Consider the following 19206-nt stretch of genomic DNA (forward strand, 5'->3'; position numbering starts at 1 on the left):
TGAACCATCAACTTTTAATTTTGGGACATGTATTTGGATCAAGTTGGACTCTGGATGATAATTTACATAATATACTAAGGTACTACCCTCCCCCGGTGATAACTTGTTATTTTATATTAGTGTGTTGGGATAAGTGCAGAAACACCTCTAAAATATACTTGGGGATGTCTTTTTATTCATATTTAAAAAAGTGTGTAAAAAATATCATTAATCTTTTCACATTATGTAAAAATACCCCACAATTAGAAATTTGACATAAATTAGTGTTGTAATAGCTGTTTTACCCTTTTACTCTTCCAAAAATATCTAATGGGGTATATATGCTACTAATTTTATAATATAAGAGTGTTATGTGCACATTATCTTATTAGAAGAGAAAATGATATTTTCATAATTTTATATGCAACTTGAATGTCAACATAACAATACTCAATGTGTATCTCAATGGGCTTTGTTTCATCCTTCATTAAGAAGCAGAAAATTTGCAACTTGAATCAATATCAACACATCTTATATAGAATGTGCAAAAGCCCCTTCTTGTATATATAAAAAAACTATATTTTTAAATTAAGCAAATAAGAATACTTTCTCAATTCGAAGATTGAAATACTTAAAATGTCCTTAAAGCAAAATAATAAAAAAAAACACTTCTATGGATAAAATTTATTAGGTGCATTTTGGAATTTTTATCATAGTTAAAAAAAAAAAAAAAAAAAAAAAAAATGGTCAAAATTGAGAACAATTTGCTACAAAATTTTAAATTATAGAGATTTATATGCATATACTAAATAGTTTGGAGGTTTGTTGCACATTTTTTTATATAGTAGGCACAAGTAGGGGTGCACACGGATTAAAGATACCATTATAAAGTATTTTCGAATTAAATTGATCTTAGTACTTTTATATATATTGAAATTGAACCGAACCATGATATTAGTGAAACTGAACCGAAACGTGAAAAAATAAAACCAAATCGAACGGTCCAGTTGATTTAATTTACCAATCCAACCATTTTTTTGTGCACCACAAAAAAACATACTAACCTCTATACTCCAGACACAAAGTAGAAAGGATCGGAAAATACTAACCTCTATACTCCATTTCCATAATTTTTAAAAAAATTGTATAATGAAAAAAAAAAAAAATACCTATACAAAATAGAAACCAATGCCCAAAATCAAAAGAATACTAACAAGGTTACGACCGGCCCAAACTAAGCCCAAGAAGAAAGACTGACAAGCAAATGAGACAACGGGAGACTCGAGCACTTCACTTCCACACTTCTCTACACTTTCTTCTTTTATTTCTGTACATTTCCTCCTCTCAATTACTACTATTTTTGCAAGTACTCTGGTGCCCGAGTGACTGAATTGCTTTTCGTGTTCAAATCTTGCACCCTCTTCTCTTCTCAATCCGCTAATAACTATAATTCTTAAAATTCTTACTCTAAAATAAATAAATTACTATTATTTTACTTTCTTTTCGTTACCATCTGGCTCTTGATCAACAGCTCCCATTCAAGTTCTCCTCCAATTTTTCTATTTTTATTTTATTTTATTTTTCAGCAGTAAGTAAGTTATTTTCCTCTTTTTTGTTATCTTTATTCTTTCGAAAAATTATTGGACATTTCAAAAGTGTCTATTATGTTGTATCTGGACTGGTAAACATTCATTATTTCTCTTACTAATAGAAAATAATTACACATAATAGTAATTCCGTACACAATCATTTAGCATTTAGGCTCGTAAAATATTTTTTTTGAAAAATATTTTGTTTTTCAGATAAAATATATATTTTTTATTTTTATGTTTCAATATTTGGCAAAAATGTAGGTCGAGTCTATCTAATGAAGAATGTAAAATAACTTGTCTAAAATTGATAAATAAATTATTTTTATTAAATTTTAATATTTTTTTTATAAATATTTTACTACAAACTAACAACAAAAACGCAAAAAAAAAAATTTTCAAATAAATTATCTTTAGAGTCCCTTTAACATCAAAATATTCGGATATAGTTTTTTCTTCTTTTTTTTTTTTTTTTTTTCACTAATCTAACCACAATTATAATTAGAAGGCAACAATTGAACTTATCGAAAAATAAAAATAAAAAAACTGATTTGATTTTTTGTAGCACAACACGACAATTGGCATGCCCTTGGCCACCTGGTTATGCAAAAGAAATAAATAGACGCACTTATGGCCCACAAAATCCACCGACTATGTGACAAAATGAATGAGCAGATCACTGGGAAGGTTCCAACATCCAATCTGCTCCAACAATAGATCTGTCATCAGCTGCTGATGTCATTTTAATGACATCAAGAGCAGAGAAAGTGCCTCCAGTTTCGCAATCGCTGAGAAGCATGGATGTGGGTGCAGATATAATATGATACAATAAATTTTAAAATATAAATAATACGTAGTAATATATTTTTATATTATTTTTTTAATATTATGAATTTAAATATAACTATTAATATAAGATAAGATTTCAATCCAAAACACATAAAACAAACATTTTTAATTCGATACGTGTTTAAGTTATGTTATTATTGTTAAAAAAATTATATTTTAATAATCAAAAATTGTTAAAAATATGTTATAAAGTATTTGAGAAATATTGAAAGTATTTAAAAAGTATCGAATACGTATTAGAAATTAAAAATATATATTTTAAAATTATGAATACGTGTAAGAAAAAATTAGACGCGTATACATGAGTATTTGAAGAGTATCGGTATATCATACGTCGCTTTCATAGAAGTATTCGTACTTCCTAACCCGCAATAGACTACATGTATGGCTATTCTTCTATCTAAAATCATAAGGCGTGCTTAATTTATCGCTCATAAAGAATTCACGAAATATAAAATTGTTTTGAAAGAATTATAAAAGATGGTTCTAAAAAAAAATAAACATGCTTTCCTATTACTGAATTTTGGTATATTAAAAATTATATTTTCGAATGACAAACTAAACAAACTCATAACATAGTTAGGAGTAGATATTTGAAATTTTGGTTTACCTAATTTTGCACTTAAATGTAGGGTCGTCTAATCTCAAAACAATGAAGGGTGTTTTTTGTCTAGTACTCACGGTGCATGGGGCCTTGTTGGGTATTTGTTTGTTTCCATTCTCCCACCAATAATTTTCAATTTTCATATTTTGGGTAAAGATATTATTTTATTATTCTCTCCGTCCCATAAAATGTGTCACTTTTAGGGAGCCGTGACTCTCACAAATTGAGCTGTCACGGTTCTTGAAACACGAAACTTTTTTTTGGGACGGAGGTAATATTATTTTTTAAAAAATGAAGTGAAAACATTATTTTCCGAGATGTGGCACACGACTTTTGTATTCTTGCTGGGTCAATCTATCACGCAATACTTATTTATACACACTTCAACTCTTACTTAAATTTGGTATGAGACAAATGCACTTGTAACATCCTCTTTCACTTGAACTCGTACAACGCCCTCATTGCGATTGGATCACCCTGCCTACCCGGGATCAGATCCGGACACCCTCCGAGCCGGGCACTCGACTTGATACCGGATTAAGGACTGAATCTGGTTCTGAAACTAACTGTAACGGGTGAACGTTTATCCATTTACCAAAAAACTCAAGCTGTTGGATACTACTGCATACACACTCATTTATACACACTTCAACCCCATCCAAATCTGATGTAGGACAAATCCCACTTGTAACACAATGGTTCTAAATGCTAATTGAAGCTGGTACTATGGGAAAAGTATAGAAAATGTCAAGAGACCTTTGTGTCCCATTTGACAAATTAAAGAAAATAACTACTGAAACAATCTACAAACCAACCAATTAAATAATATAAGCACAATTAAAAGAGATCAAGAGATGTCAAGGATTTAAGTGGATTAAACCAACAACAAAAGTCTGAAAATCAAACGGTACATCCTTAATCTCCTCAACTCTATTCTTCAACCTTGAGAATTTCAAGTATAATTAGAAGATAACTCAGCAACAACAATTGAAACCAATGAATTCGAATCCGCTGTTTGTTACAACAATGCGCTGCATAATTTTTCAACACATTAAAATGTATTGACAAATTACAATACCATTAGGGCAAATAATAGTTACAGCAGAGAATCAGGCACAAGAAAATAAATAAATAAATAAATAAATTACTTTTGAAGTTTCCTTTCTTTTCATTTTCTTCGTTCACACTAGTGTTCACACTAGTGGAAGTTTCATTTTCTTTAACAACTAAGGTAAGAAAATCACCACGCGTTGTCTACGCGGAAAATGCTTGGCAGCTTCTTGGAAATCTTCCACTTTAATGTAGACAGTAGAGACTGAACATTATAAATACAAATCACACACACACCACATACTTGTATGTGCCCTCATTTGATCAAGTACTTATTCGATTGTAAGAGCGATTGATAGATCATTTGTGTTGGCCAGCTTAGTCCAATTTAATTTCAGTGATAAACTCCTATATATATAGTCCTAGCTAGCTCCATCTAAGGTTGCCGAAAAGAGTTTTGCTCTGAAACTGAACATCCAGTGCGGCTGCGAGGGGTGCTTGGGAAATGTCAAGAAAGTGCTCAAAAAGGCTGACGGAGTGCATTCAAGCAACATTGATGCAGATGAAGGGAAGGTCACCATCTCTGGTACCGTCAATCCGCACGCCCTCTTAGCGGCTTTTAGAAAGTATTTCAAGAATGTAGAGGTTTTGCAGGAGCAATTCAACTCCAAGACCATGCAAATTGTACCTAAAAACCAGTTCAAGGAGTTCATCACAACCCACCACAACTACTGCAGCAATCGTCCCAAATTACTGATCAAGGATCCACATTGTAAGAAATTTTAATTCTTTGTTTGATCTTTTCACTAATTAGATATATCGTCAAAGAACAATGCTACTCTGGCCAATAATTCAAACATACATAAACGTTTTTATCTCCTTAGATTGTTTTAAATTATAAACATGGAACCCACTTAAAACATACATTACATAAATGTTTGGCTAGTGTTTTAGGCCTAATTTCATCTTCAAAAGCTCATTCCTTCTTCAAAATTGTACTTATTTTGTGATCCAAACCAATCACCAACTTTTTTTTTTTTTTTTTTTTTGTAGGAAAGCACGTGATGATGATGACAACGACGGCAACAATGATGATGATTCTCCAGACATGAGTATTACAGAGGAAAATAAAATTGGTCACTCAATATCCCACAAGCATGACCTTGAGCTGAAAAAGTATAATAAACCTTTCATCTGCAGTGGATGCAAGGAGATGGGTTATGGGCATAGATTCAGATGTGAGTCCTGTGACTATGAACTTCATAAGGAGTGTAAGGAATGCTTGATCTCCAAACACGAAATTTCCCATGAAATTTTCAAAGAATGCACCTTCAAATTCTTTGATAAACTGTCAGACAAAGTCTGCGACGCTTGTGGGAAGGACATATGCGGCTTTGCTTACCACAGCGAAGCCGAGGGCAAGTCACTGGACTTGCACCCTTGTTGCAGCAACCTCAAAAGTAAAATATGCATGGATGGCTATGATTTTGAGCTTCATGAAGAGGTGTTATCGAAATGCAAGTGGTGCAACAAGAAAGATCTTCAGGGCAGCAAGAAGGGCGTTAATATTTCGGGCTGGTCTTACATTTCTGCTCGCAAAAGGTGTCACTTCCATGTCTACTGTGTGACTGAAATGGTGCGTGAAGCGTGGAGGCAGGGGTTGATTGATAACATTGATTCCATGGCATTAAAGAAGATGAATCCACAAGTTGTAGTTAATTCCAATAGGGTTGATGGTAGAAGAGAAAGTGAGATTGGTAGGAAGCCAATGAAGTTCCTCAAAGCCATAATCGGTTTTCTTTTGGGGGATCCAACAATGATTCTTGGATCTGTCCTGGTAGATCTGCTAACATAATAAATATATCATCATAGAGCACAGATGAACAATTTTATTATTATTATTATTAATTTATTTTTATTTTTTTTTATTATTTTTTTTTGTGTATGAATAGATGGCATAAACAATGTCAATGACTTTGCTATTAAAAAAAAAAAAAAAATTGTCAATGAAATTTTATTATTATTATTATATATGTGATTTTGTGAATTTTTTTTTTTTTTTTTTTATATAGAAAAATCACTCTCTTATTAGGCTCCAAGTGTTGTTTATTCCCTAATTTTTATTTATTTATTTATTTATTATTATTAGGGCCTGTTTGGCATCTGTTTTGTTTTATTTTTGGCCTGCTACAGTAGTCCTTTTGAAGCCCAAAATATGTTTGGCTGGGCTTGTTGTGTTTTAAATAGTTCCAAAATAATTTCAAAAATAGGCCCAAAATATGAAATACCATTTTGGTGTTTTTTTATGTTTCGACACTGTTTGGGCTACAAATTACTGTAGTGGAGGAAACAATTATTTCATTAAACTGTAGCAAGTATAACACGTATAAAAGGCAAAATGTCATTTTCTAGGGTTTTGTTTGGCGCAGCTATTCTTGGCGATTTTGGGCGATCGCAAATCAATTCCAATCGCCTCCATCTCTATTCTCGTTCTCTACTCTGATCTTACCCTCTCTCTGTGTTTGCAAGTGCAAGCTACAAAATCTACAAGAATCAGAAGTTCAAAACCCATTTATTTCAGTTTATCTATCTGTCTGCACCTATTATTACCTATACCTCCATCTCTATTCTCGTTCTCAGATCTGAACTTGCCCTCTCTGTCTCCTCTCTCTCTCTCTCTCTCATTCTCAGATATGAACTTGCCCTCTCTGTCTCCTCTCTCTCTCTCTCTGCAATTGCAAACTACAAAATATACAAGAATCAGAAGTTCAAAACCCATATATTTTAGAAGTTCAAAACCCATATCTGTTTGCAAGAATCAAAACCTATTACCTATATCAAAACCCATATGGGCATATCATTTCAGATTGTTCAAAAAATCAAAACCCATATCTTTCAGTTTCCATCACCTGCTGTTCCAGTTCGGGTTCGCTGTTCGCAAGCTTCCATCGCCTGCTGTTACCTAATAGTTTAGTGCAAAAATTAAAATATATATATATATATATATATATATATATATATATATATATATTTGTGAGACCAAACATGTTTTTGTTTCCCCCATTTCCACAACAAAATATAGTCCCCAAACGTGTTTTAGAATTTTTTCCAAAACACTCTTACAACAAAAACATTGTTTCTGTTTTAACCAAAAACAAAACGCATGCCAAACGAACCCTTAGGCTCCTAGGTGTTGTACCAGGATGCAGAACGAAGAAGCTTCATTTCAGTTATTGCTGTTCAATGGCCTTTTAAGTTTGGGTAATTTACATAGATCTCCCCTATGATTGTGATAATTACAGGGACCTCCCCTAAAAATGAAACTAACTAACACGGACCTCCCTTCCTTGTGACGGACCGCTAAATGTACTAACGGACCTATCTAATTTACTTAAATGCCCTTATATTGTTATAATAAATTACTAAAGTACCTATCTATAATATATATTATATACCTAAATTATAATATATATTACATCTAACGTGCTGCTTGTAGGCGCTGATATGTGGTAGGACTAGGCTTGGGTCTGGTTGAGAGCGGGGTGGCCGAATTTACTGGTGTTGTGGACGATGAGCATGGTAGAGGCGCGACCGCGCGATAAGCTCGACGAGGTAGAGGACGTATATGTAGATTGGGGATTTCTTGGTGGGGTGAGTGGCATTGATGGGGGTGAAAGGCATCTTCTCAGTGACCGCGCTCACTCCAGTTATTCTCTCCGCCGTCCGACTACTGTCTATACACACACCTTAGTAGTGGCAGCAAGCAAAGAAGGTGTCGACAAGTCAACGACCCTGCTCGTCTTAATATGAACCGAAAATTATCGATTAGAGATGACAACACCGATTTGAGTCTTTGTCACCGATGCCCCACTACTGTCTATATACACACCCTAGTAGCGGCAACAAGCAAAGAAGGTGGCAACAAGTCAACGACCCTACTCGTCGATAACACCTCAGAAATGATATGAAAAAAAAAACAATTAAAATAGAAATGAAAAAATTAAATAAAAAATTTAAATAATATTATGTATATTTTGAATCATGATATGAAAAAAAAAAAAAAAAAAAAAAAACAAACAGTTAGATTATATTTCACAGGCATGGGTTTGGAGCTTTGGAATTGAAAAAAAAAAAAGAAAAACCCAAAATGTTCTTCAATTTCACCAATTTTAATTCCAAAGCTCCAAATCTATGCCGCCAAACACAGCCAACACACAATATTAATATTATTAGAACTGTAGAGATAAACTAAATTTAGAACAAATATCACTAGCAAAAACTATGATGGTCAAAACTAGGAGCGGAGGTTCGGGAGCATGTTAGCAGTGACAAAATAATTTTACCTTAACCACTACAGAAGATAAAAAATAAAATTGAAGGATAGCTACGGTCAAGTGTCAATCCAACTATGCTGAACTTTCTTTTCCTTTTATTCTTTCACACCAGTGGCAGTGGGAGAACCCCACACGTACAACTGCTGCACCGATCACCGTCTTTCCTCTTTAGTATTGAAAAAGAGAAAAGGCCAACCATAAAATTATGTTCAAAGTACTTGAGCTTTTAGATGACCAATCACTATTATGATTTTTAAAAAATTGTTTACGTAAAAATCAGGCCTTGTCCACGTGGAAAATGCTTGACAGCCTTGGAAGTTGACCATTACTATTCGACTTAACAACAAAGCTAAAGAGTAGCGTTTTAAAATGACATTCTTGCACGCCAAGACATGGATTCTTTATAAATAATCCCATAGCCTCAGTTTTGTGGTACTAGTAGTAGCAGCAGTTAGATCATTTCTGTTGATCTTTGTCCAATTAATTAATTTCAGTGATCATCAAGTTACTACTCATCTATGGTGGCGGAAAAGAGTTTTGCTGTGAAACTGAACATCCAGTGCGCATGCGTTGGATGTGTGGGAAATGTCAAAAGAGTGCTGAAAAAGACTGAAGGAGTGCATTCTAGTACCATTGATGCAAATGAAGGGAAGATTACCGTCTCAAGTACCGCGGATCCAACGATGCTTCTTGCTTCTGTCCTGGTGGATATGTTTACATAATAAAACATGGAGCACAGATGAAGACAAGCCATAAACTTTTTGTTGGTTTGTTTGTTTTTATGTTATGTAGGGGAGAATATTGGGTACCCCAAGGGTACCTCGTCAGCTTGTCCTCCTGGTACCCCAATCCAATAAAAACATGACAACTGGCTACCTTTCCACCTCAGCTTCGTACTCAGCATGCCATTAACGGAGACGGCGTCAACTTTGTTAAAAAAAAAATTAGCGTTAACCGGATTGAGGAATCATCTTCACCATCGCCGGCCCCACCAACCAGCAGCCATCGCCGAGCACAAAGCTCGTTCTCCGGGTAGCCCAGAAATGTCCCTTATGATCTCGCCGAGTTGGCTCACCAACGAGTCTGAGCTAAAGACCCACAAGAATTAAAGATTTTGGAGCGATTGAGAGAGACCCAGATGAGAGAATTGCTTGAATCTGTAACGCGGAGTTACGAGACATACGCCATAGTTTTGAAGGTCAGAGCGCCGCCGGCGCCAGAGAAGATGGCGCGTCGAGCACCGGTCGATTTGGTGATAGTATTAGATGTGAGCGAAGCGTGACGGTATAGAAATTACAGATGATGAAACACGCGATGCGATTGATCGTGTCGTCTCTTTCATCCGCCGATCGTCTCTCCATTGTGGCTTTCTCGGCGAACTCCAAGAGGTTGTTGCCACTGAAAAGAATGACAGTGAACGGCCTGTCATCGGCGCGTCGAATCGCCGACGCACTTGTGGCAGGCCAAGGCTCGAGTTTCACCGACGCGCTGAAAAAAGCAGCGAAGGTGTTAGAAGACGTTCACGACGGGCCAGTCTCTGCCGGTAAATCGGCGATGGAAAGGCGTCAATCCTCCGTCGTCTGTTCCACGCACTACTCACACCTCAAGATCCTTGTACACGCCTTTGGATTCAGCCAAGGTGGCGTGTACGGCGACGCCTTCGCCAAATTATGGTCGGTTTACTGAGCGTCGTGGTGCAGGATTTCCGTCTGCAGCTCGGTTTCGCCTCCGCTCCGGCGAAGATCGCAGCGGTTATTCACACACCGGTCGGCCCCGCGCTCTCGGATCCGGTTGGATCCGGCTCGGTGAGTTATATGCCGAAGAAGACAGGTTTCATAATTTTTTTTTTTAACGAAGTTAACGACGTTCCGTTAGTGGCATGTTGAGTATGAAGCTGATGTGGAAAGTTAGCCAATTGTCATGTTTTTATTGGATTGGGATACCAGGTGGAACAAGCTGACGGGGTACCCTTGGGGTACCCAATATTCTCTCGTTATGTAGATATGGCATGAAGAGTTTGTAAATGTCTTTTGTACATTATTATTAATTTTTTATTACTTTTATAGATGTGATTTTGTGAAATTTTACAAAATGCCCTCCCTCACTAGTTAATAATCCATGCCTTGTTTTGTGTACAACTTCTTCACATTTCTTTGATTCTCTTCAACATAAAAAAAAAAATAATTGCATTCCTCCTCTTCAATCAAATCCTAATCGTCCTTCCATTCAAAGTCTTCTCATTTTTCTTTTCTTCTTCTTTTTCTTCCACCTTTTTTCTTTTGTCTTTTAAAAAAAAAAAGTCTTCTACTCATGTATGATGTATGTGTAGTATAATATTCTTTTCTCTGTCCTTGTTTTTGTTTCTTATTCAAATTTCTTATTGTAAATTTTATGAAATTAATGTTTGTATCTTATGTTTCTGAATTGTTTTGGCAGCAATTTATTGTTTAATGCAACAACTAATTTAGTTTCAGATTAGCTTAACTAGTAACTTTGTACAACTTCATAGTTGTGACTTAAAAAATACCTAGAAGGAGGTCACTTTTTACTCAAAACTCTCATTTCCATTCAAAGTTTCGAACTTTATACATTAAAACACTCTTGTGATTTCCAAGGTACCTTGAATAAAGTCATTTTTAAGTCAAAACTCTGGTTTTCATTCAAAGTTTCTAACGTTACAAATTAAAACACTCTCTTGACTTCAATGCAACCTTGAATAAGGTCATTTTTTTACTTAAAACTCTCATTTTCTTTTACCATTTCTAAATTATACATTAAAACACTCTCGTAAATTCAAAGTTTCCTTGAATAAGTCATTCTTAACTCAAAACTATCATTTCACCATGTATAATTATTGGAGTGATCCTTATTTTCCTGAAATATCCCTAATATAAATGAACAAAATGAGATTAATCAAAATTTTAAATGCAGATAAAAATTATCCAAAATTTGAAGCGCATCAGTGAAGAATAACAAGCAAATAAGACGCAGGGTATCGATTAGGAAATGAATGGAGAATATTTAAAATTAGTGGTGATCTCTCAATTGACTTAGAAAAAGGCACTATCTATTTGACATTGTAATGCCATTTTCTGAGCTAATTATTTGTATGAGAAGAGCAATCCATATTTACAAATGAGTTAAAACCACCTAGAGAACAAAATTAACTTAAATAGCAGCTTACTTGTTCCTCGAAGAAACGAATGAATGATTTTGATCCAGCACAGTGAGGAATCTTTAAGAACTCTGTTTGCCTGCATTTTTTTTTAAGTTCGTCACACAATGCTATTTTTTTAAAATAATAATTATACTAGAATATATAACAACAAAAATAAGAATGAAGGTATATGACTGCACGTGGATATGAGTTGCAGCATATGAAGGACATCAATAAAAAAAACCTAACAGAGGTCTTATCAATTAAGCAAGAAAATGTAGAATAATAACAGAGCACTTGCAAATATCAAAATTTGATACACTAAACAATGCTAAAGCAAACGTAACAAGGTTTCAGCTTTCAAAAACACTACTGAAATTGAAAAAAACAAGCAAAAATTGAAGTAATCATACAGAAAAAAATTGATGTCTTCTTCTAATTGACAGTGCCGAAAATATCCACAAACCTACTAGAAACCAGAAAGCTATTATATGATAGCATCAAGTTCGATATAACTTCCTAAAGGGAACAACCAAAAAAAATGACCACTTTATAAGCAAAAACAGCATTCGGAATCTAGAAAGGTATTCAATTATAAGCACAGGTCTAATGTTTATGAGTGGTGGAATTTGGTGGGAGAAACTAACTTGCAAGGAATTGAGTTGTCTCACATTATTGAATTCACTCTAATCTTCTATCAGAGTAGGGAAAGAGACAATTCCAAGAAAAAAACAGAGGGTTGAAGAGCAATTCTCACAAGTGATGCAATAATTCTATCATACAATCCACTAATAATATACAAACAATAAAATAAAGCCAAAAGCTAACACGCAATTAATTACACAAGAAACCAGAAAATCACTAAATACATCAAAACCTAATTCATCAATAACTTCAACCATCAAGAACTAAATCAACAAAAAAAGGCAAGAATCAAGTCAAATCAATCAAAATTTTCAAGCATTGAGACCTCACAATTGGATCTGTGTGAACACTTCTGGGAAACGAAGAAAGAAGCTTGGTTCAGTGAGGGAGACCATTGAACAGTGTTGATCCAATTGTGGGGGAAACCATCGAGACCTCACAATTGGATCAGGTCTGATAGGGTTACTTCGGTCATTTAACTCGAGAAGAGCACTGTTGCATTAAAAGCACATCATTTTAAAAACTGCAGTAGGTGAGAATAATTAATTTGATTATCAGTGTTATTCTCTCCGTGTGATCCAGTCATGTGATTTCACCATCTCCTTGACTAGGCCAATGAGTTTGGCAATGGTAAGCCATGGCCCTCTACAACTGATCCATGATGCTCATGAAAACTTCAAGCACCCTTGTTCAGGCGTTGTTATCGAGACATACGATAGTTCACGAGCTCAACTTGTGTGGGGTATGCCACGTGGACCTTGGGAGTCTACACGGACTACGAGCATCTCTTTGACAAGATTGAGTTTCATGGGAATATGGGAGTGTGCCGCATGAATATGTAGGTTACATCCCTTATGGTCTATATTCTGCCATCCTATTAAAATTCTCAATTCAAATTTTTATTTTATTTTAATTTTTATTTATTTATTTATTTTTTTTCTAAAGCAAAAAACTTACCCACCTTCTTCACTTTTTTGCAGGCTTAATTCTCACTATCCACTTTAAGAGGTAAAAAAAATATCACTGGGTCACAAAAAATAAAAATATTAAAATATATAGCATTGAAAAAATATTGAGTCGTATTTCTGTTGATAAGTATAACTAATATTACATATAATATTGAAAGCACACAAATTATCATAATAAGAGTACAAAAACATCTGCTCAAGCACGTGGGTGTGTAGATTGTTTAGCCTTATCATATGTTAGGTTTGAATGTAGTCCTAATAAGCTTGAAACCAAAATTGAACCCTAAGCTAACATTTTTCATTTTTGAAACTAAAATCGAAACTGAACAGTAGAAAAATTTTATGTTTCGTTTGGATGTAGTCCTAATAGTCTTGAAACCAAAATTGAACCGTAAACTAACATTTTTTTATTTTTGAAACTAAAATCGGAACTGAACAGTAGAAAAATTGAACCGAATTGATCGGTATCTTACACTTGACTACTAACTAATGTCAAGAGTAATTTCTTAAATTAATTGCTACTAGGACTTGGATGTATAAGTACAACAACTAGTCTCATTCTTTTTGGACATAGAACCGTTTCTGCCTTGGTTCGAGTAAGTTCCATTATGTGTCCACCTGTAGGAGTGAGTTTCATGTGTGAGCTCTCTGCATTGCATTCACAGTTTCACACATTGAGAGGAGATTAAATATAGTCACTGAGGTGACGTAGTCCCACATATATATATATATATAATTCGGTTTTTTTTTTTTATTTAGAAAATACTATCAAATTATTTTTTAATTTTCAAAAAATTATCGAATTCTGTAAATTCTGAATTTGTTTTTTTATTTTATTTTATTTTAACCCTGGAAAAAAGTCTTGAAACCCCTCCCTAAAAGCCCAGCCCACTTAGGCTGGACCGCTCAATCTACAACTTAAAAAACAGCCCAGTCATTCCTAAACAAAGGCTTTTGACCCATGATGATCGAGAGTTCAAGTCTTATTCGAGACATCGCCTCGATCTTGCATTAGGGTTACATACTCTGACTGCAATGGCTTAGATGTACACAATTAGGAAAGTGGCCCATTAGGGTTTTGGTTTTTGGCATCTTGATTTTTGTTTTTACAGAGAGACAGGTAAGATTATGTTAATCAGTTAATGGTTTTATTTTGTATTTACTTTTACTGAGGTGTGATGGATTAGAAAACGAATATATTTGCTTTCCATATTCTCTACTTAGCTACACCAATGAAATAGCTGGTAAAAAAAAATTAATGAATAGCCAGAGGTAGGTGGAAATTATTAAATACAATCCAGGAAAAATTCATTTGGCTATAAAAACACACTCAATTTTGATATCATAGCTTGGGAAATTTTCGACTCATTTGAAATCAGAAATGTTCCATTGATTGATTGATCAAAAAAATGATGTATGACCTATAATTGTTGTTCTTTACATATATATATATGTATGTATGTATGTATCTGTCTTCTGAACCCCAAGTGGTACTTCTGTACAATTTTATTCATTCAAAATATATGCTGGTGGATCTTGCTTGTGATGTTTCTGATTTTCAGCATTTTTCAGAAATTTTGTCACCGCAAGGGTATTTCGGTCTTTTCACGTTTCGCGTACAGGTATTTTAGTTGAGTCCACTTGCATTTCGTATATTTTATTTTATGAGATTTATGTGGCATTTACTTGGTGGTGTATTACTTGTATATAGGTGGTGAAAAATAAAAGTAAAGGAAAAAAGGAAAAGTCAAAGGTTGGTGGTGGGACCATTGTTTAAGTGGTCTAGAGACCACCTTTGCTCCTTCATTTTTCTCTCTCACTCCCCTAACTTCTTCCTCTCTCTCATTTCTCTTCTTTTTTCTTTTCTTTTTGTGAAGCAAACTTTGAAGCTTGATTCCATTCTCATTTCTTGGTGATTTTGAGTGTTGTTTGAGGCGAAACGGAGAGCACGACGAGTTTTACGCGTGAGTACTAACAATTTCAGATTTGGTGCTTCCTTTGAAATTCAAAATTTTTGACCCATTTGAGGGTTTTGCACCAAATCAAGGTAAGGGTTTCTAATTCACGAAATCTCTTGCTCCTTTGTGAATTTCTCTTGTTAATTGTTGCCTAACATGCTTATTTGTGTTGATTACCTCTAAAATGAATTATTTGACATGTTGAAGTTCATGAAAATGTGTGCAAGTTGGTTTATATGAGATGCATGCTTAAATGTAAATTTCCTATGGTTATTGTGTTGCTTGATATGCTAGATTGGGTTGATTTTGTTTAGGATGATTAAACTTTGTAATTTGAATATGTGGGTATGTGTTTAAATTATGTTATATGTGGAAAGCATGTTCTATGTATTAATTTCCCTCGCCGATAATATTGTTAACTTGCTAAAATTATTGTATGGAAGCATGTTATGTATTCTTAGAAAACTCTTGTATGGTGTAATGTGAGATTAAATTGTGAACTTGTTGTGGAACGATGAATCTCATGGCATGAAGCACTCATGCATAACATTGGGAAGAACTGGGAACAAGTGTTTTGAAAAGAAAAAGGGGAATTTTTGGGAAGAAATTTTTATTGAAATGTTTTCATGAAAAACCCGGTCGCCGCGGAGTCACCAGAGGGCCGGTAGGTTAATGTAACCTAAAGGGAACTAGGGAGATTGCCCTAGCGTGATTGAGCTATCTGGGCCCCAAATGACGCTGCGAAGGTACCAACGGTCAAGGACAGTAGCCAATCCTTCCCTCGGCGCTGAGGGGGTACCAAAGGGGGTTACATTAACAGTTTGTGAAGTGATGAATTTGGACGTTGAAAATGGAAAGTGACATCAACATGCATCACATTTCATAACATCTCATTGTGTATGTTGAATATTTTTTTTCAACATAGCATGACCCCGCCCCCTATTGTTCTAAGACATGTACTTTAGATCTTAACCATATATTTTGGGACTATAATTATAATAATTTGGATTAAATGGTATGTAGATGTTCCACCATGAAATGAACCATGTTGAGGTATAATGAACGGATGAATGGGATGCTAGAATGTATGATTTATATTGTGTGTGTTGGGACAGGTTGAATATGTCTTGAGAGGCCAGGAAGGGCCATTGCGTTTTTTTTTTTTTTTTTTATTTGAAGAGGTGGTTGTAGGCCCCTTTTTAGGGAAGGTCATGCCAATTTTTTTTTTTTTTTTTTTTTTTTAAAAGGGTTGTTACATTGCTATAGAGGTCTCTATATATAGTCTAACAGTCTCCTTTCACTAGTACCTCCCAAGTCTTGTTCCATTAGAAAAATCCAGATCCCCCCATGCAGAGGGAATACTGTGCCTTGGTCTTGTTCCATTAGAAAATTTCGGATCCCCTCATGTAAAGGGAATACTGTGCCTTGGTCTTATGTTGCGTGTAGATCACTAATGCAATGCACTACATTGTAGTGCAACAGATGTATGAAAAAGTTGTTGCATAAGCGATGTAATGTAATTGTTGCTTAAGTAATATGAGTTGTTGCATAAGCGATGTAATAGCATAGGACGCAACGAAAGATGAAATGGCACAAGAGAGGGTCCAGATTCTCCATTAGAAACCATTTGCATAACAAAATTCTAGGTTGAATTCATTTTGTAACTGTAAAAACATCATACATTAGCAATATCTATTAGATTGTTAAGAAACTCTTCAGTTAGCAATACCTATTCTATTATGCAATATGTTTTATATATTTCTCTATCTTTGTTACAGTGATGCCCTTTTGTTGTACTAGGTGTGTAACTTGTTTGTTGGGTGTACTAAATTTAGGTTTAATTTCACCTAAATTTATATTTTGCTCGCCCAGCATTGCAATAGCTATTCTGCTGATTTATGATATCTGATGCAGCTGCTTGTATGTATATATGACATTGGAATTGGCAGAACCAGAAAATTAACATATTGCTTTGTAACTTGTAAATGGAGCTGATTTAGTTCCTATATTCTTGGCTGACCAATTAGTTGAAGATGATTATTTAGACTATGATAAATAATCATAGTCTAAATAAGAGAAGATCACACTCCGTAGTGTTGTCTCTATCCTAAAATCTTTCTTGCACACTCCATAGTATTGTCTCTATTCTTTTCCCTTTACCAATAAGAGAAGATCACAAATTATAACTTATATATACATTGCCAGTTCTCTGAGTTCTTATAATTTGAAGAATTAGAACACAAAACTGTAGTTGAAACTGCTCTTACAATGGAAACTCCGGACAATGTCGTGGCTTCATACGAGTCAGCTGTGAAGATAATTTTGCAATGGGATGTAAGCGTTGCGAGAGGACAAGTGAGGTTTGATGGAGAAGATCACAATGACATAAATCAGTACATGCGAGCCATTGATGAGATCCACTGCTGGTTGGAATTGACGACTGTGTCTGATGCTGACAAAAGCAAGGCCAACAGTGTGCTTGAGAAAGCCATGGCCTGGCTTGAGGAGGAGTTTGTCAACATTTTGACCAGGACTGGCAACCTCAGTCTGAGCTATTCAACTTGTTCGAGTTCAATAAACTATGAATTAGTTGAAGATGATTATTTAGACTATGATATTGTGCCATCTGAAGAAAAAATCAATGATCTCCAGAGTGTTGCTGAAAGGATGCACTCTGTTCAGTGTCTTCAGGTTTACAGGGGAGTAAGGAAGGATATAGTGGACGTGTGTTTTCAACGTCTTGGCATTGAGGAATTGAGCATTGAAGATCTCTGGAGGTTGGAGTGGCAAGTGTTGGAGCTGAAGATCAAACAGTGGATACGTGCAGCCAAGTTTTGTGTTCGAATTTTCTTTCCCAAAGAGAAGCAACTCTCTGAGCAAATCGTTGCAGGTCTTGAAACTGTTGTAGTTGATTTCTGTTTTATGGAAATAGTTAGAGATGCTGCAGTTCAGTTATTTGACTTTGTGGATGCCATAAGTACTAGTCGTTTATTGCCAGAGAGGCTGTTCAAGTTTATGGACCTCCATGAAGCATTGTCAGATCTTCTGCTGGAAGTGGACGTTCTTTTTCAATCAAAATCAGCGGAGCCTATTGAAATCGAGGTTGTTGAGTCATCTATTATAATCCGGGCTGTTGAGATACTTTCTCAGCTCAAGGAAGTAGTCAGAGGGACTCTATTGCAGCTAGAGAGAGAAGTGTGTCATGAGCAGTCAACAACTTTGGCTCCAGTTGGGACTATTCACAACTTGACTAGGTATGTGATGGATTATACCATTCTGGTCTCTGAGTACAAGCAATCTATAACTTCGTTAATTGTATCTAAGCCATCAACAGATCTGAAATATTGGGATGATGGGACGGTTATTGATATGGACTCTATAGAAGTTGAGGGGCGAACTCCATTGGCACTCCATTTAATTTGGATCATTAAGAATTTAGTATGCAAATTGAATGTCAAGTCCAAACACTACGATGATTTTAACTTGCTCTTACGTTCGTGATGGACAATGTCGTTTACATTTTTCAGAGAATTATAGGCTGTCCAGAATTGAGGATGATGATTGGCTATGATTTGTTAAAAAATTAAAAGAACTTCTTATCTACTATATGGAAGTTTCAATATCTAGAATCAAATCCTGTATGATGAGATACAGAAAACTATGTACCAGTATTGGGTGCTGCTCTTCTGGGATGTCAATGAGTGCTAACAGAGAGATGCTCAAGACCCTCAAAGCCATGGTTGAAGAATATGAAAAGAAGTACTGTAAAAGGCGGCGGTTGATGCATTGATAAGCTGATCCCAGGTTACAGGTCTTTTCCTGCCCTCCAAGGCTTGTATTTGATTCAAATAGGGATTTTCGTGAGTTTTGGAAGACACACTAGTAGACAGCTTCTCTTTCTTCGAAGTTTTCAAACAGCGGATTAGATACTCCTCATGACAATAGTTTGTATGCTTTTGGGGAATCGAACAATTTTTGCAGTGCTGGATTTAATCTCCCGATGAGTCTTTGACCATTACTGTGGTTGGTTAATTACAATGTTAAAAGTTTGGACTCTACTTAATTCCTAGAGT

At 35.1% G+C, this 19206-nt stretch overlaps 2 protein-coding genes and 1 long non-coding RNA gene across 3 annotated transcripts; 2 read left to right on the forward strand and 1 right to left on the reverse strand.

Moving 5' to 3' along the window:
- Positions 1-4767: 4767 nt before the first annotated feature.
- On the forward strand, positions 4768-6013 carry LOC132270939 (uncharacterized). The gene is made up of 2 exons (XM_059772164.1): positions 4768-4843; positions 5125-6013. The coding sequence occupies exon 2, from the start codon at positions 5180-5182 to the stop codon at positions 5924-5926; it is 747 nt and encodes a 248-aa protein (XP_059628147.1). The 5' UTR covers positions 4768-4843; positions 5125-5179; the 3' UTR covers positions 5927-6013.
- Positions 6014-10397: 4384 nt separating this feature from the next.
- LOC132270940 (uncharacterized) lies at positions 10398-13330 on the reverse strand. Its single transcript, XR_009469609.1, has 2 exons — positions 12538-13330; positions 10398-11659 (listed from the first exon to the last, which is right to left on the reverse strand). It is a non-coding gene; the product is annotated as an uncharacterized LOC132270940 (long non-coding RNA).
- A 4071-nt stretch (positions 13331-17401) lies between these two features.
- On the forward strand, positions 17402-18634 carry LOC132269922 (exocyst complex component EXO70B1-like). The gene has a single exon (XM_059771142.1). The coding sequence runs from the start codon at positions 17402-17404 to the stop codon at positions 18632-18634; it is 1233 nt and encodes a 410-aa protein (XP_059627125.1).
- The last annotated feature ends 572 nt before the right edge of the window (positions 18635-19206 follow it).

Source organism: Cornus florida, unplaced genomic scaffold, assembly GCF_030987335.1.
Source record: "Cornus florida cultivar Cherokee Brave unplaced genomic scaffold, ASM3098733v1 CherokeeBrave_3.0.0_Hap2_Chr08, whole genome shotgun sequence".
In the NCBI taxonomy this organism is placed as follows: Eukaryota; Viridiplantae; Streptophyta; class Magnoliopsida; order Cornales; family Cornaceae; genus Cornus; species Cornus florida.

What these genes read in the sequence shown, in the direction of transcription:
- LOC132270939 (XM_059772164.1), top strand. Translation starts at nt 5,180, where the DNA reads ATGAGTATTACAGAGGAAAATAAAATTGGTCACTCAATATCCCACAAG.
- LOC132269922 (XM_059771142.1), top strand. Translation starts at nt 17,402, where the DNA reads ATGGAAACTCCGGACAATGTCGTGGCTTCATACGAGTCAGCTGTGAAG.